Raw genomic sequence first — 16,242 nt, 5'->3', positions numbered from 1 at the left:
CTCTCTAAGTTTCACCTCCCTGACATTAGCTGCAGAGTGAGCACAGCCCACGATGGACTGTGTGCTCCAGGTGTTCCAGGCCCTGCAAAATCTGCTCCTTGGCCTCTGAGACACTCAAAGCAGCACCAGAGCCTTCAGTGTGTCTGGGAAGGCTCTGCCAGACTGATTTGTACTCAGTTAGTCATCCTGGCAAAAGCTGAGGCTAGTCTTGTGAAAATGAAAAGAAAGCAGAAATTAATTCTGCAGAGTTGAAAGGTTTGGTCCAACTCGGTGCAGGAATGGGCAAGTTCACAAATCAAACAGTGCATGAACCAGGGTGAGATAATGACAGATAACACACTTGTTCCTTCACCTGCTGCATGGGCAAGATCACTGTTTTCAAGCAGAACTGAACTTGGAGCATTTAAAATCTCAATTTTATCTCAAGATAGCAACACGGATGTTTACACAACTGTAAGTTACAGCACATGACACCATTCCTGGATAGCATACAGGATTCAAATCCAGTGCCAAATGCACTTTGCTTTCCCCAAAGTCTGTCTGCATCCCTACTAGAGGTTTAGAGAACACCATTCCATCAACAAAGCAATATTTCAAATACAGACTAATGTAAATTGCCCACTTTGTTGGAAAACATACAGTCAGAAGAAAGACAACACACTCATTTGACAAATTCTATTTCTGAAGGGTTATGAGGCTTACCAACTGCCTGCTCATGCCAGTATTGCTCACATGTATAAAAAAAAATAAAAATTCCAGAAATCAAAATTACCTGCCAGCCCTTGTCTGCTGTCCTGTAGTAGGGATAATTTTTAGTTATGTGCGTATAAATTCCATTTAGTGTAAGCTGCTTATCCGGGGCCATTGTAATTGCTTGGACTATTAACTGTGCATAGGAGTAGGGTGGCTTAGAGTCATCCTGGACAAAAAAAGAAAAGTCTGCATCAACAAACTTTGAACAGATACACACTGCTTACTAGATCAAAAGTCATAAAACATCATTAACTTGGCCTGGGACACTTTTGGATGACCAAAATCTTGAGGCAGAAAGGAAACTAAGAAAGCTTTTTTTTCTGATTAGCAATTTTAGGGTAACATAAATTTTGCAGATATCTATAAGAGCAAGTATTTCCAATAGCCTCCAAACAGATCTATAACTGAGAATGCAAAGAGACCCTCTCCTAAAGGGGACAGGGATTAATCAATCCATCAATCAATCTCACAGCTGATCACAAAACCCTATCCATTGTTTTTAAAGCATGTTAAATTATCAGTGCATACACCTCAGCAAACAAAACATCCCAAATCTTCCATTCAGCTCAGGTGTAATTTCTGGGATTGGTTTCAAGCTGTGTTTACCTTTGGGCTGTCTCCCCCTGAAGCTTCCTTGTCGTTTTCTGACTGTGAATTGTCAGCCATCAAATGTAGGTCAGATGCTATTCCACGACTCATTTTGTACCCTGAAGAGCCTGCGCCGCGGGGGCTCGATGGGCAGGAATTTGCAGCACTGTAGAGCATAAAAAGAAGATCCTACTATTTTGTTATACAGTATATCACCACATTATGTCTCATCAAAAAGCTCTTACTGCAGCAAAGCCACTACCAGAGCTGTGAGGCTGCAGCTAAAGGGCTGTCAGGGCTTCCATTCCAAACCACCTTCCACGCCTTGCTAACCCAGCCATGGAGTCAGAACCACTGCAGGAAGAAACCTTGCTCAGGCTTTCCTGCTCAAGACAACAAGGATCAGCTGATTGACCAGGCTGTAATTATTTGTGTAAGATTTGCCACCTTAAGTCCACCTTAGCTGCATCAGCAACCACAAATTTGCAGACACTCGTTGGAAACAAGACACACATCTTGCATGGAATTTCTGCCATATGCTTGTGTTCAGTCTGCCCCCAAAAAAATCATCTCTCCTGTGCAGTGTTTCTGCACATTTGAGAAAATATAGCAAGCAGTGAGGTAAAAAAAAAGGTTTGATTCTCATTTAAGTCGAAGCCAGTATTATTTTAAGTGTCTACAGGTGTGTGCACATACTTGCACAAAGGTATGTGTATAAAAATCATAAACTTATCTACAAATGGATGCATCAGCAGTGACTCAGCTGATTTAATGCAGTATTAGGCCAACAGAACAATACATTGTTAGAAAGCAAGAGATGATGCCAAACACTAAAAGGGTGTCTCCTAACACTTCACATCCCAGAAAACCAAGTACAACTCTATATAATTCCACTGGAACATCTTTCTACCAGCGGTCCCCTGCCTTGCAGAGTCCACAGGAACTGCAGCTGCACAATGCCAATTTTCTTCTATGATTTCCTTTTAGCCAAGAGGAAAGAGAAAGTCAGCAGGTGAGGTTCATCCCCTTCCCCAAAATAATTCTGGCAGCTCTTTTGCAAGGACACACACTCTCTGCAATTCATACTGCAGCTGATTTCAAGGCAGCCCTCAGAAATTCCAAAAAACTAGGAATCTCAATAGCTACACATGCTGTGCCCCCAGAACCAGCCTTATCTCCAAAGATCATCTTTAATCTTTCAATCTGTGGTTCAAAACATCAACAACAAATAAATCTAGATAACATTATTTAGATCTATACACTAAAGCTTTAACAATTTTCATCTGTCAAGGTTTGTTTGTCTGCCTGGCCCCTCAAGATTTTTGCCACCACCTTTTTCATGTACAGAAGGAGGCAAACACTATAATTGAGCAATATATAATAATACTGAAAGCTTCACTTCCCAAGAAATCCACCCATGATTTGTTACTAGTGATATATACTTACTATAAGAGAGAGATGGCATTTTTTAAGTGTTGTACAGAAGAATCCTTGGTTAGAGCCAAAATGTGTAGCTAATTTATTTTTTTATATATAGGTCACTCTTGCTCTGTGTTTTCACATATCAGCTGACAAGATCCCTCTGCTCTGCTCACTTCAGCATATATTGACAAAGCAACACATATGGTATAATCAAAGCAAGTTTACAAGTCTTCCACAAAACAGGATGATTTGCAGAGAAACTGTCAGGCTTTGCTCTCAAAATAGATCAAAACTGTCTTTTTTTTTTTTTTTTTCTGTAATAAACTACTCAACAGGTGCATGAAAGCCCTGAAGAGAATTACAAAATTTATAGTGAGGCAAAGATAGTGGTGATAGATGGGACATTATCTGAAATATTTGTGAGCTGCTCTGTCATTGGCAAGATGTGTTTTCCCTGAATTCTTCTAAGAAAGCAAACCTGTTACACAGACAAGTCTAGATATCTTTTCTCTCTGCTTCCATCATTTAGGCAGGTGTCATTAAACACTCCCAGACAGAGACCAAGAGCTTGGCAAGCATGCAAGAAGTCAATTATCCTTCCATTCAAATCTCATTAACAACTTGTACCTTTTTAAAAAGCAGGCATGGACAGTTCTTCACTCAAGTGAAGATACAGGAAGTGAGAGGGGACAAAAAATCTTTCAAAACCACCCACATGACTGAAACAACTTTCAGTGCCTTGACATGGAAGTTTTCCTTCTGATCTTTCCAACACTTTGAAAAATTTCATCTGAAGTAATTTCAGCCATTTGTGAGGATTGGTTGCTTGTGTTTAATTGAGTTTGGTCCCAAGTAACAGGTGGGACAAGGGCTGCAATTACCAAAGGAGCAGCAGGGCAAGGAAAATCCTGGATCACCCTGACACTGAGCTCTGCACCTCAGCCTGTGCTTGAAGTAAAGGTCTGCTCCCTTCCAGCAGTGACTAATCAACAACAAATCTTCTGGAGTAAGAGATCAGGCCATTTTCCACACCAATAATAACCCAATCCACCATTTTTCCTGATGGTGAACTTCAGGAGGACAGCAGCAAATCAGGATGTTTTAAAATGGTGTAATTTAAAATTGTCTCATTTGAAGAGTTGCAATAAGCATGCAAGGGCAAAAAGCAATTTAAATTGTTGGAATGCAAGAAAAATGCCAGAGCAGCAATGTTACACATTGAACATGTTAAACCAGAGTACCACAGATTGCTCATGCAACCATATCAGCAGAAAGGGGGGTTCTCAGCAGGTAAGGCTGATCTTCAGCTGGATTTTGACCTCAAAATCAAAATACTGAATGAGAAAATTGTGCTCAGCTTGACTGTAGGTGGCCCTGCTCCCACTTGCAGGGTTTAAATACCTGATAGTTCCTGTGGGAGAAGGGAGAGGGCTGATCAGGTGAGCCATGTTGTCTGGAATGTTTATTGTTAAGGGAGAGATCTGGGGTTGCACAGGCTTCACTGGGGACTCCGGGGCCTCCTGTTTTTCTCTCTTTTCATTGGACAGAGCTGTGAATGTTATCTTGATGTTTGTGCTGGGAAACCTGAAAGTACAGCTGAAAAATAAGAAAAGAACCAAAAACAAATATATGAGCCACTTGTTTACAGAATGTAAGGATTTCTGAATAACTTGTACATTATCACCTAAGCTCATTTAGAATTTATAAGCTACAGTATTTCTGTAATTACCCAAGACCATCTTCATTTTGCAGATCAACGTGACCAGAAAAAGATCCCCAGGTAAGCAATTGACATTTGTAAAGGAATACAAGCAAATGCAATTCTTTCTAACAAGGGCAGTTAGTGCATTGTCTCTAAATTTCTTGAGGTTCATCCTGATCTTGCAGTAGCCCCAAAACAGAGCTATGGTAAAAACAAAAACTCATTATTTTATGATGCCAAGGAATGGCTTCAGCAAATGAACAAGTTGGTCCACAATAGCAGAATTAATCAGAAGCATGAACATTGGCCAAACTGAGGTCTAACCAGTTTCACACACTGGTCTAAGAGATTTGGGTTCTTTTCTCTTGAAACACCTATTAAATTAAACATATATCAATTCTAATTCTGCTCATTTACAGAGTACACTGCTGCTTTAGTACTACATTCAAACACCTTTTTTTCAGAGCTGAATTTAAGACCCAATTTCAGTAAACTGCCTATTTTCATGTATTACCAAGGATTACATGCCTAAATTTAATGACAAACAATAAATTAACAATGTGCAACTATTGAAAAATTTGAAAAATATAATACAAGGAATGTACCTTAGGATAATCCCCTTTCTACATCCCTGTGCACAGCATTTGGATTTGAACCCAATTAAACAGGACACACTTGTTTCTAACTTCTCAGTAAATAAATTTGCTCAATCTTGAGCAAATAAGAAACTTAATTTTGTCTCAACAAAAGCATCTATAAAAATACAGTTTAAATAACTTTACTACCTCCTCATCCTTAAGTTGTTAGACTACACTGAGCACTAAACCCACAATGACATTTACACACCTCCCACATGATGAAAAGGACTTTCCAACCCAGAAACAAACCTCACGAAACACTGGGGTTTGAGTTTGTTTTGCTTTTAAGTGCTTCTAGGCAGATCTAGTTTTATACAGAAAGGAAACAAGCACATGCTGGAACAAGGGGTAAGAAATGAGCTATGAATGCAAAATACAGACTGTAAATAAAAGTGATCATTTCTCTGGAAAAATATATTAAACATAAAAGTGATGTAAGAATTGGCAGGAACACTCAGCTGTGGAGTAGCCTTAGAAATGAACTCTCATGTTTTGGCTTTCATATCTTAAAATGAATCTGAGGATGTTTATAGAACAAAGGCAGCATTTGATTTTCACTAGTCCCTTGCCACATGCACCACAGTGGTTCTTTTTCCTTACAATCCACATTCAAGGATCAGGAAAAAGAGAAAGAATTGACAGTGACCTTCCTTTTTCTCTCTGCCTTACTTCTGAGGACGGACCATGTCCGCATTTAACAGACGACCTATTTCTGAAACATGCTCAATGTACTAAATTAGGAACAGAATCTATGCCAAAAAACTGCACATGCATTTCAGCAAGGAAGTAAAATGGACCAATTTCTGGGTTGGATTTTTTAAAATATATTCAGTAACAACTCATTTCTTCGCTTTTTCCAGTAGAAAGTACTTTGTGCTTGTATCGTTTTAGTGCCAATGGAAAGGGGTCTTGGTTGTTTTGCTAATAAAGATATTTTGCCAAGTATTTCCTTTAAGCAGCAATAAAAACAACACTCAAGTGTATGCAAAGACAGCCAAAGATTAAGTAAAAAATGGTGAGAACGTGAACAACATCTGTTTGACACAGATTTAAATGTTAGTCCCCTTCCCTATGCATTTTATGAGGCTATTCCATACCTGCAAATTTACCTTAAATGCTTTACAGATAAAATTTATTTCAACTCAAGAAAAATATGGGAAGATTTGGACATAGCTTTAGGTACAAATTCCCAGGTTAGAGTCCTTATTGCACAGCACTGAGAACCAGAGTCCTCCCGTGCCACAGCAGGGTGAGGGTGGGCAGGTGGGGAAGAGGTGGATCCCACAACTTCACACACCAGTACCAGGAAGATGGAAAGGCAGAAAAGGAATCCTCAGCAGTCCCTTTGATATTCCATGCAGGCACACACACACACTACAGGATCTCACTTCTTACCCCACTGCAGCCCTGAATGCTTCATCCCCCTGTGGGCACCTCTGGCAAACAAGGCAAGCTGAAAGGCTGGTGTAAGTAAGATACAACATCCTTACAAATTGGTTAGAGCAATAAACTCCTGAATATTATCAAAAGACCACATCTGTCAATTGATTCATATTTGCAAACAGTTTTTTTAATGGAAGGATATTTTTATAGCTGGAATTCAGCCAAAAAGCAGAATAAAGGGTGTATACTAACCAACTGAATTCCTGAATAAATTGCACTTATGCAAACATATGATATTTACATCCAAAATCAAAGTACAGAACATGTTCTAATTTGATCAGAATCTAGTTGGTTTTGGCATATTCTTTAGTTATACAATGAACTAAACAAAAACCACAGAAATACCCACAGGGAGAGACCTCATCAACAAGCTGAACTGGGTTTTACTCACTGTTCAAAAGCTTACAACAGTTTCATAATACACTACCACAGGATGGCTGCTGGAGGAGAAACTCATCTAGACAATCCACTTACATAAAAATCCCAAAGAAATAAAGCAGTTTTGTAAACTATTTTGTACATTTCTTGAGGACAAGTCCAGGTGAGCATCACAACAGAACCACTGCACGGCCCAGGGAGCCACAGAGGAGGTGTCACAACTAAAATACAACTCATTACCTCAATTATTCCTCTTTAAATTAAAAAAACAGCTCATTGTGAGTTGACTACTGGAAAACAGATAACAAGCATCACATCATTTCAAACTATTTCATAGACAAGTCCTCTATATCTGCAGCTCCCAGCCAGCCAGAGATGCTGACCCAGGCAGGACCTCTCTAGAGTTTAGGAACTTTGCAGGGTGCCAGAGAAGTGTCTCAGGGTAAAAATGTAAAAAGTCTAGTTTTGTCACATCTGTGTTTCCAGTATTTTCTCACTTCCCCACAGCAGTTCTGTACATACTGAAGGGAAAAGCTGATGATACACTTGTAGTTCTGCCTGTGTGAAAATCCATCTGACTGGGAAGGAAGAATTTCATCCAGTCTTTATCTGGGGAACCAAAACACAGCAGAAGAACTCAATTTCTTCCCTGTACATAAACCCTACTGTGACACCCAGTGCCTCAGTACCCTTTGAATTATTCCAGTTTAATTGCCTTCTAAGAACCAGGACCAAAATCAGACAGAAGCTGCCATGCCACTTTGATCAGCAGGCTCTTTTATCAGCACCTCCAGATTTTACATTCAAATAGATTATAAGGGTTCAGCAGTGATAACCCCTGAAGTCAGTAGTTACAACTGCACAGCTCAATTCCCTCACACTGACTGTGATACTGAACCCCTGTTAACTTAAAGATTCCCTGAGATTTAAACAGATCTAAAAGAATAACAAGATGCCTGGTTTTGAACTCTTGTTGATTTACTGAGAGCCAAGGACAGCTTCAACTTTTCACATTAAAAAGCCAAGACTCAAAAAAGAACCCAGTCAGCATCTGGGAGATTGCTTGTGTCGATTTTTGACTTCAAATACTTTCAAGGTGAACACAGGCAGCTCAACTCTCCCCAAAGAGAGGCAGAGGTCATTATCAACATCTGCACCACCAAACACAGATTTTCACTTCAGTTTTCTCTGACTGTACACAGCCTGAGATGATAATGATACTATTTGTACTTTCTTCTGCTATTCTGATGAATGAAATAACAAAAAAAAATATGGAAATCACCAGACTTCTACCTGTGGTCTCCTTTCCATGGAAGGGAGATTTGAAACGAATCCATTTTCTAATTCCTCTTACCTACCTACCTGTGATCTTCCTCCCAAACTTTCCCTTTGCTGCAGTAAAAATTACTCTCACAGCCAATTCATTTATTTATACTTCTGGTAGAAGATGTGCACACTGACACTTAATCACTGCAGTGCACACTCTGAGGGCCACTTTTGAAATACTTGTATTTCCAAAGACAAGCAAAAATTGAGTTTTTACGTCTTTCAGACACAACTAGAGAGAAATCGAGTTTGGAAGGGACCTCTGAAAGTGTCCAGCCCAATGTCCTGCTCAAAGCAGGGTAACTTCAACTTAGACCAGGTTGTTCAGGGCCTTGTCTCCCCAAATTCTGAAGCCTCCCAAACAACTCATTTCCTCCAATTACACTCTCAAGCAATGAACAGTTTTCTCATTTGTACAGATACAAATCCTTCACTTCAATTTCTACAGCTGATTGTGCCCAAACTGGGAGTGAGCCTGCTGCACAGCCTGGCCCCAGGATTCCTGCAACCCCTGCTTAGGCAGGGGAAGGCTGCACTAACATCCACCCTTGGGCTTCTCCAGGAAAAAAATTAAATTAAATGGAGGTCCTTCAGCCTCTCTCCAGCACCAAGTCCATTCAAATAAGGGCCCACTGGAACGTGGTGCTTGGAAATTACAATTTGATTGACTTCCTGCTAATGGGGAAATTTCAGTTTGAAAGCACAAAAACCCCAATTTCATCTTTTCTCCATTTGCTGCTTCATTTATTATTGATTCCATCACAATGGATTAATAGGTTATTAATTATAGATCAAACATTATGTGGCTGTGGTTTTTAACTGGTTTTTAAATAAACAAGACTTAAAAGATGAGTCTTAAAAAATACAACTAGAAATACATGGAAGTGAAAAAAAATCTCAACAACTTGAAGTATGATTACATATTTCAGTGTCTGAATTTTCTACCAAAAGGTTTCTGACTGCTCAAGACCAAGAGCAGGCATACTGAATTATTCACGTTCAGAATTTATTTTTAAGACTTTGGGCTGTGTTTAATTGAACTGGAAGTCAATACCACAGTCCATTTCTGGAATAGAGTCATCACCTTTAGAGCTAAAAGAATCAACAAACCCAAAACTTATTAAGAAGACAAATTGAACTGAACTGCTGGTTTTATTTCAAGTTAATCTAAAATACCCAACAGTTTAAAGTCTGAGCTTCCAAGCTAAGAACAAAGGTGGTATATAAATCCATCCAAATAATCACATATTGAGTAGCCACCTGAAAACTCCCAGCATTAAATGATTACTAATAAATGTTATTAAGAAAATACCACACAATTTTTACACTAGGCATTGTCTTGATTCTTTCAACAGAAATAACTGTTCAGATATTTGTTTTACAAAGTCTTTTCTAGGATTACATTTAAAAAGTGTTGTTGTAACACTTTGCCATCAGTAAGAGTATAGGAAAAGTTATCACAGATACACTGAAAGAGTGATCCAGTATAGAACTAGTCAGATTGTAATTATTTCCTTATAATCCTAAACTGGGATAACTTCCTCAAGGGGTAATTTGTGCATGTAGGTGCTTGTTCACCTACATGAGATGCCACCTTGTGCTCCTGTCAGAGATTTTAGCTTTAGCATGGCATTTGTAAACCTTTCTCCATTGTAGGCAATAGGAGTATCTGGTTTTCTCTATTGATGGAGGACTGTGATGAAAAAATTTATTTATATTAATGTAACACAAAGCCCAGCTCCTCTAGTAGATTTTTTAGAAAAGACATTTTTGATGTCCTCATGCTTGCAGGTGACCACAGCCTGTGAGAAACACCCCAGCCAGAACTCAGCATCACTTCCTACATGGCCATGTCCACATCCCTTGTGGTGGGATGGATTCCTCCTCCTCCTCCCTGCTTTGAAACTAAGTCTTGATGTGGCTAATTTACCAGAAATTTACATTCAATTATGCTTGGCCATTACTAGTCAGGACACTTCTAGAGGTTACCCAAAAAGCAATTGCCCTTTAAAGAGTGGCAGCTTCTTCCTCTGGGGACTGCATCCCGACCTCACACGTGCTCCCCTTAATTCCCTGTATCCTTTGCAATTGATTTCTGTGGCCCAAAGATCAATCTTTGCACAGTATGCCCTCCACACAGAGACTGGGAGGACTCGAGGCACGCTCGACCTCTAATGCCATAAGGAACAAAACACTGGCAGATTTTTAAATCAGCAACTAGAATTTTTATTCTGAGCACTGGGCATTTGGGTATTTTTTCATGTGTGCCATTGCTGTCTACACAGTGCCATCTAACAGGATGGAAAACACCCTAAAGAGAAAGATCACTGATCCATCTATCTCTATTTTCTGATCTCTTAAGAGTCAAAAGCAAAGATCTATGCAGCATCAGAAGTGATGAAATATTGCTGCAGTCTTATGTTAATTCAAGTTGGCCAATAAAACACTTGTAGCAAATTGTAAGCAAAGGCTGGAAATACAATCTAGCTGTAAATTACTGGCTCCCCCAAGGGAAACCTCGGTTACAGACTTCCCTGCTCATGTTTTAGCAAGTGCATAAGAAGTATGTAAAGCTGGTGGTTGATATTCCTTACAGGAGCAGTGCTGACCTGCCTCAGAAGGGTCTGGAACAAGCCTGCCTGCATCAAGAAATGATCCTATGACAGCAGAATATTGATGACGCCAACAGGAACATTCCTGAAGCACCAGCAGCAAACACAAACGGAGTAATAAACACATGACCCCATCTGAAATGGTGCTCAGCCCGTTCCCACTCACAGAGCTGACGTCACGAGAAACTGGGCATTTTTAACCCTCTACTCACAGCACTTTCTCTAAGGCTGTTTGAGACTTCAGACTGAAGTGTGCTGAAGTTGTTCCACTACAGCAAATTCTGCTGCAAACGTAAAGGATTCTATTAACAACTCGAAGCTGATTTCACTCCTCCCCTGCATTATTACGCTACAGAAACGCACGTTCACAGTGCATTACAGATTTTCAAAGGCTCTTGTTTCAGCAGCCAGGATCTCTCTTCTTTCCACACCAACCACACAACACTGCTACCAATCAGCATCAAAAACATTTAGGTTATCTTACAATCATGGCAATGTGCTATGGTTAATTAAAACTATCTATCTCAAAATCGCAAATTTCCTTTGCATTCTCCTCTCCTCTTAAAGGGCAAAATATTTAAACCAGCAAGAAGAAAAAAAGAACAGAAACCCAAACAAAACCTGCAGAATTTCAATGCAGTAGCCCTGCACAGGCTGCAGGACTGAGAAAGCACTTGGCCTGCAGGCAGGAGTGTAGGCAGCAGTTACTGTAGAAACCGAGCTCTTCCCTGCTTTTCTCTGAGCAAAAGAAAGACACAAAAGAGCTGGAAAACAGCGATCGATGGGAAGCAGCTTATAAAGCTGCTTGTCACATCTGCTGCAGGAAAACCAGACACTAATTCATTAAAACTGCTCATGTAATGCCTCTGGAATTTGAGGCTCCCCAGCCTGTGAATACAAAAGAAACTCCGCCTATGGAAACACTGCATTTTCGGGTGTTTAGCATCTCTGTACACAAAAGCTGTATGCAGAGCCAGGTTGTGTGGTCTCAATCTCTACATTTCCTACTAAACTATAAAAACAATTTAACATTTGTCCAAAAGCTTGAGTGCCTCTACCTTTGCCAAATTGCAAACAGTCCCAACAAAGCCTACATACATCCCTCTACAACACAACAGCTTCCTGCTTAGAAAACACAAACAAAACACTTGCACCAGGAAAACAGAAATCTATTATCATTTTTTTCTTCCTTCCAGATAACTGCATTTAACCATAAATATGCAAGCACCAACTTTCTCCATGACTGTAAATGCCATTCCAAAACTTCCCATAAAGCACAGGATTTACAACCAGAGCTGAGCCAAAGCTGACAAACCAAACCCACTCCATCCTTTACCACCGAGTTGGCTGCTGAGAAGTGCCTGGCACCTCAGTCTCAGTCACAGGGTACTCGTGGGGGTGCAAAAGTTCACATGGAAACACTGAGGTTCTAATAATATCAATCAATGTTAAATGAAAGCTATCAGCAAAGCCAACCAAAGTGCTGGGAGCCAAACAGACAGTTCCTGGCATCTCACATTCCTTACAATTAAAGCAGTAGGAGGAGTACAGTGAACAAGTGCTGTCATGATGTGTTTTGACGCAAGCATAATCATAAAAAAAGCACTTGTGACTCACACATTACTTTAGTAACAAAAGCCTTCATTCATTTATTACCTCATCAGAGACCAGCATTCCATTGCAAAATGATGCCCAAACTTCCCAATCGTTACCAAGAGAGCAGCTACCCACTGAGGCAGGGCTGCACAATGATTATTCCCAATTCAAGGAAGCAAAGTTTATTTTAGATGGGCTTTTCAAGGCAGAACTCTGCTTCCAAGAGCAGCACAGCCCTTTATTTGACACAGAAATCCATGACTAACTCAGGCCATTGAAGAATGACAAAAAGTGCTTCCTACCAACTCCAACTTTGAGTAGACAGCAGTGTTTAATTTCCCCCCTAAATCTGCCTGTCTAGTCAAAGAACAGGCTTTTTTCAGCCTCCTCTCACACAGCTATGGGCAATAATTAAATTTCACAGTTGCCTACCTAAAGACATCTGATGGTCAAGAGCCATTCCATATCTGTTTCACTGTGGTGATACTGCTGGGCTGGGAATCTTAAGAGAAATCAAGATTTTGTATTATATTCTGAGATTTTTTTAATAAACAAAGCATGCTCTCCAGAATGTTTGTTTGAACAACTTTTCAATTTTCCTTCTATTTGCAAATTCCTAAAACATTTCTCCTGAGCATGCAGACCCTCTAGAAATGTTCTATGCACTGACTGCTCTACAGTGTGACATAAATATAGGTTCCTTTGTCACTTCTGTGGACACTCAAGAACCAATCAAGATGGCAAAAAGTCTGGAAAGTGACAAAATAAAGAAACTAATCTACAACAAGCATGTTGTTACTGGAAAATATCCTTCAAGAATCACTCCTCCTCCTCCTGAGCTGTTCTGAGGCCACGCCAAGTTCTCAAATCGTGGGCTGTGTAAGGGGCACCAGCAAAGTACAGAAGGATAAAAGCAAATAAAAACAACAGACATGATTTAACCAGTCAGAGAGTCATGCAAGTAGGAATCTGTCCAGGAATAAAAAAAAAAAATAGACTCAATAAAAGTTTTCATGAGAACACAGGCCAATCATTGTCATGTACTGAGGGAGCACCAGCATAGAAAAGGAGAGGGTACAGCATGGTCACAAAGACAAGAGATTAAAGTCTCCAAGTGTAAACTTGGGCCCATGCTCATCATCTCTCTCTAGAGTGAGCAAAAATGGGCAGACACTTCATGATGCCTTTGACACAGCAGGGAAAAGCTGAAAGTGGTTTGAATCAGGACTAGGGATGGATGTGCTGCACTGGTTTAAAGGGAGTTCAGATGCAGACACACACACACACTCCCACTCCCACCTCTTCAACACTGAGCAAAATGAAACCCACTCCAAACAACACCTACTGAAGTAATGAACAACACAAAGCAAGATTCCTGAAGCAGGTTCCTACCAGGCTCTCTGCAATAAAAGCCTGAGCTCAGTGATGTTTGATGGGACACAGGGATGTGACAGCTCTGTGCTCCCAACAGGGCAGGCTCTCCCTGGCCTCCTGCACCAGCTCTCTCCCAGCCACCTTAACTCCAGTGCCAGGAGCCACTGCTATCTCCAGTGTTATATACTGATTCAGCTGAAAATTACTCAAGCTGAAATGTAGAAGTCTGCTGATGCTTTAGTAAGTTAAAGCCACCTCATAGTCTAATTTAGACTCAAAAAGACATCATGAGACCTGAATTTAAAAGCTGTGCTGTACTATATTACAAAAGACAACACTCCCAATATGCAGCTGTTCTGGCCGTTCTCGTTGAAAGCTTGAGATTTGAACTCATATGGAAAGATAAGCTTCCAAAACTAATTTCTGTGCTACTTTCAAGGTCTTAACTATAAGTAAGCCACTGCTTAATGTTTCATTAGAAAACACTGATATACTGCACACTGGTAGATTCAGTGGGTTTTGAACTCTGAGGGGCACCAAAGTTTAGGAACAGCAGCATTCACATGGGAACAGTGTATGTAATAAAGTCTGAAGGAAGAACAGCACCAACAGTCTTCAAAAACAGGGAGCAGGGAGGGAGTTAAGAGTTCACCCTGCACATCAAGTAATCCCCTTCAAAACCCAAGGGACTGGTTTTAAAAGACAAGGCAAAGCTCTTCCCTGATAAAAACTGCTGGAAAAGAGCACTGAAATTTCATCATCTGCTTGCCCATGAAGTACTATTCCCATTTTCAAAAACAGATTAAATGGATTTGTGAATTGGCCAAGTCGTTTTGGCAAGTGTGCAACAGAGCTGGGAACAGAACATATTTTTCCCAACACCCAATCTTTGTTTAAACCATTGGATCGTCCCCCAGTTCTTCCTTTTTCTACAACCACTTTAAGAGGCAAAACATCAGGTGAGAGACATGTCTTCAGGAAAAGGGACATTAGTTCATTAAATCAGACTTAAGTAGCTCCATCAGAGTTTGTTGCACAAGAGCTGTTTAAAGAGTACAGTAGTGGCTGTGAAGCTGACATGGCAAAAAGTAACACACACACACATCTTAAGACATATCACATTCTCCCAAAGAGAGCCAAAGAAACTTTCATTTCATCACTATTTTACTATTACACATGAAAACTGCTTATTAAATGCATACATTCTAATTAAAATCTATACAGTTAAATACTGAAGGGTTTGAGGATGCTAAATGACACAAACCTCATTTCCTGTGTATCTGTGAGAAGCAGGACTTTCCCCCCCTTATTGAACAGAAGAAAATTAAAGCAATAGTTCAAGTAATTAAAAAAATAAAGAAGAAAAAGCTAAAATTTCTGTCTTAATACAGAAAAGTATGGGGAGAGAAAAGATTCTTCATCTGCTTTCCTTTAGTACCAAGGAGTTCCTCAATGCAGGTGACAAACAGCTGCCAGGTTACTACAGGTGTTACTCACTCCTGTAACTTGTCCTGTGCAGAGGCACCCAAAACCATCCCCACAAAGCACACCTGGAGGTGCTCAGCAACAAGGGCACATCCTACTCCTGGTGCTACTGAAGGACTCACTTTCATTTTGTCTGTGTTATATCTTGTTTTTAATTAATCATACTCCTACCCTGCCCTATACCAACAGAATGAAATTGAAAAATCTTTCACTGGCCAGAAACAGCCAGACCTTTTTTTATTTTTTTTTAATAACCAAACTGTTTTAGTGATGAAAGCACTATTTTCACTTTTTATTTCTTATCCTATGTAAACCAAGGACACTGCTGTACACTCTTCAGCCCAGGTTTACTCTAACTGCATTCCTGCAGGGTCAGAATCCACAAAGACCAGATCAATCCCACACAACAAAGAACGTGGGATGGAGGGTGGTGACAAAAGCATCTCCTTAGGTTGTGTGAACCAAACCCAATCTGAAGTTTTCTGAAAATAAACCAACCATGTCTTGAGCTTCTTTTGCTTTAGCTTCAAATTCCAACCTTTTTTATTGTTATTAATTTTGTGATTTAGCTCTTGCAGATCATAGAATTTTGGTACACAATAAATTGTTTCACTCTGCTTTAACCTCTGGTCATTCCATGAGACATGACAGAGCCAAAGCAACTTTGCAGCAGTAACTGGACAGTATCAGTTAAAGACTTCCAGAATAAAAATTAACATTGAGCTGACTCTTCCAGCATGCAAATTGATGTAGTTAAGTTTATAAAACGATTGAAATGCTAAAAAGAATGAGCTGCAATCAGCTCCAGAAAGGTTCTTGGGCAGAGGAAGATCCTGCTAACTGCTCAAACAATGGAACTGCCCTGGATGAGCAGAAACTTGCAAAGCTTCCCTGCACAGATACAGATAAAGCAAGGTGTCTCACT

At 40.0% G+C, this 16,242-nt stretch overlaps 1 protein-coding gene across 1 annotated transcript in view; it reads right to left on the bottom strand.

Moving 5' to 3' along the window:
- Nucleotides 1-16,242, bottom strand: part of FOXK2 (forkhead box K2) — a 45,960-nt gene that overhangs the window by 10,268 nt on the left and 19,450 nt on the right. Inside the window, exons 2-4 of the mRNA XM_056506010.1 lie at nt 4,165-4,359; nt 1,360-1,507; nt 773-919 (exon numbers count right to left, since the gene is read on the bottom strand). Coding sequence (XP_056361985.1) covers nt 773-919; nt 1,360-1,507; nt 4,165-4,359 — 490 coding nt within the window. The remainder of the gene's footprint in view (nt 1-772; nt 920-1,359; nt 1,508-4,164; nt 4,360-16,242) is intronic.

Source organism: Oenanthe melanoleuca, chromosome 18 (assembly GCF_029582105.1).
Source record: "Oenanthe melanoleuca isolate GR-GAL-2019-014 chromosome 18, OMel1.0, whole genome shotgun sequence".
NCBI lineage: Eukaryota > Metazoa > Chordata > Aves > Passeriformes > Muscicapidae > Oenanthe > Oenanthe melanoleuca.
Note: the sequence above shows the minus strand (reverse complement) of the source record. Positions and strands in the feature narration are given on the sequence as shown.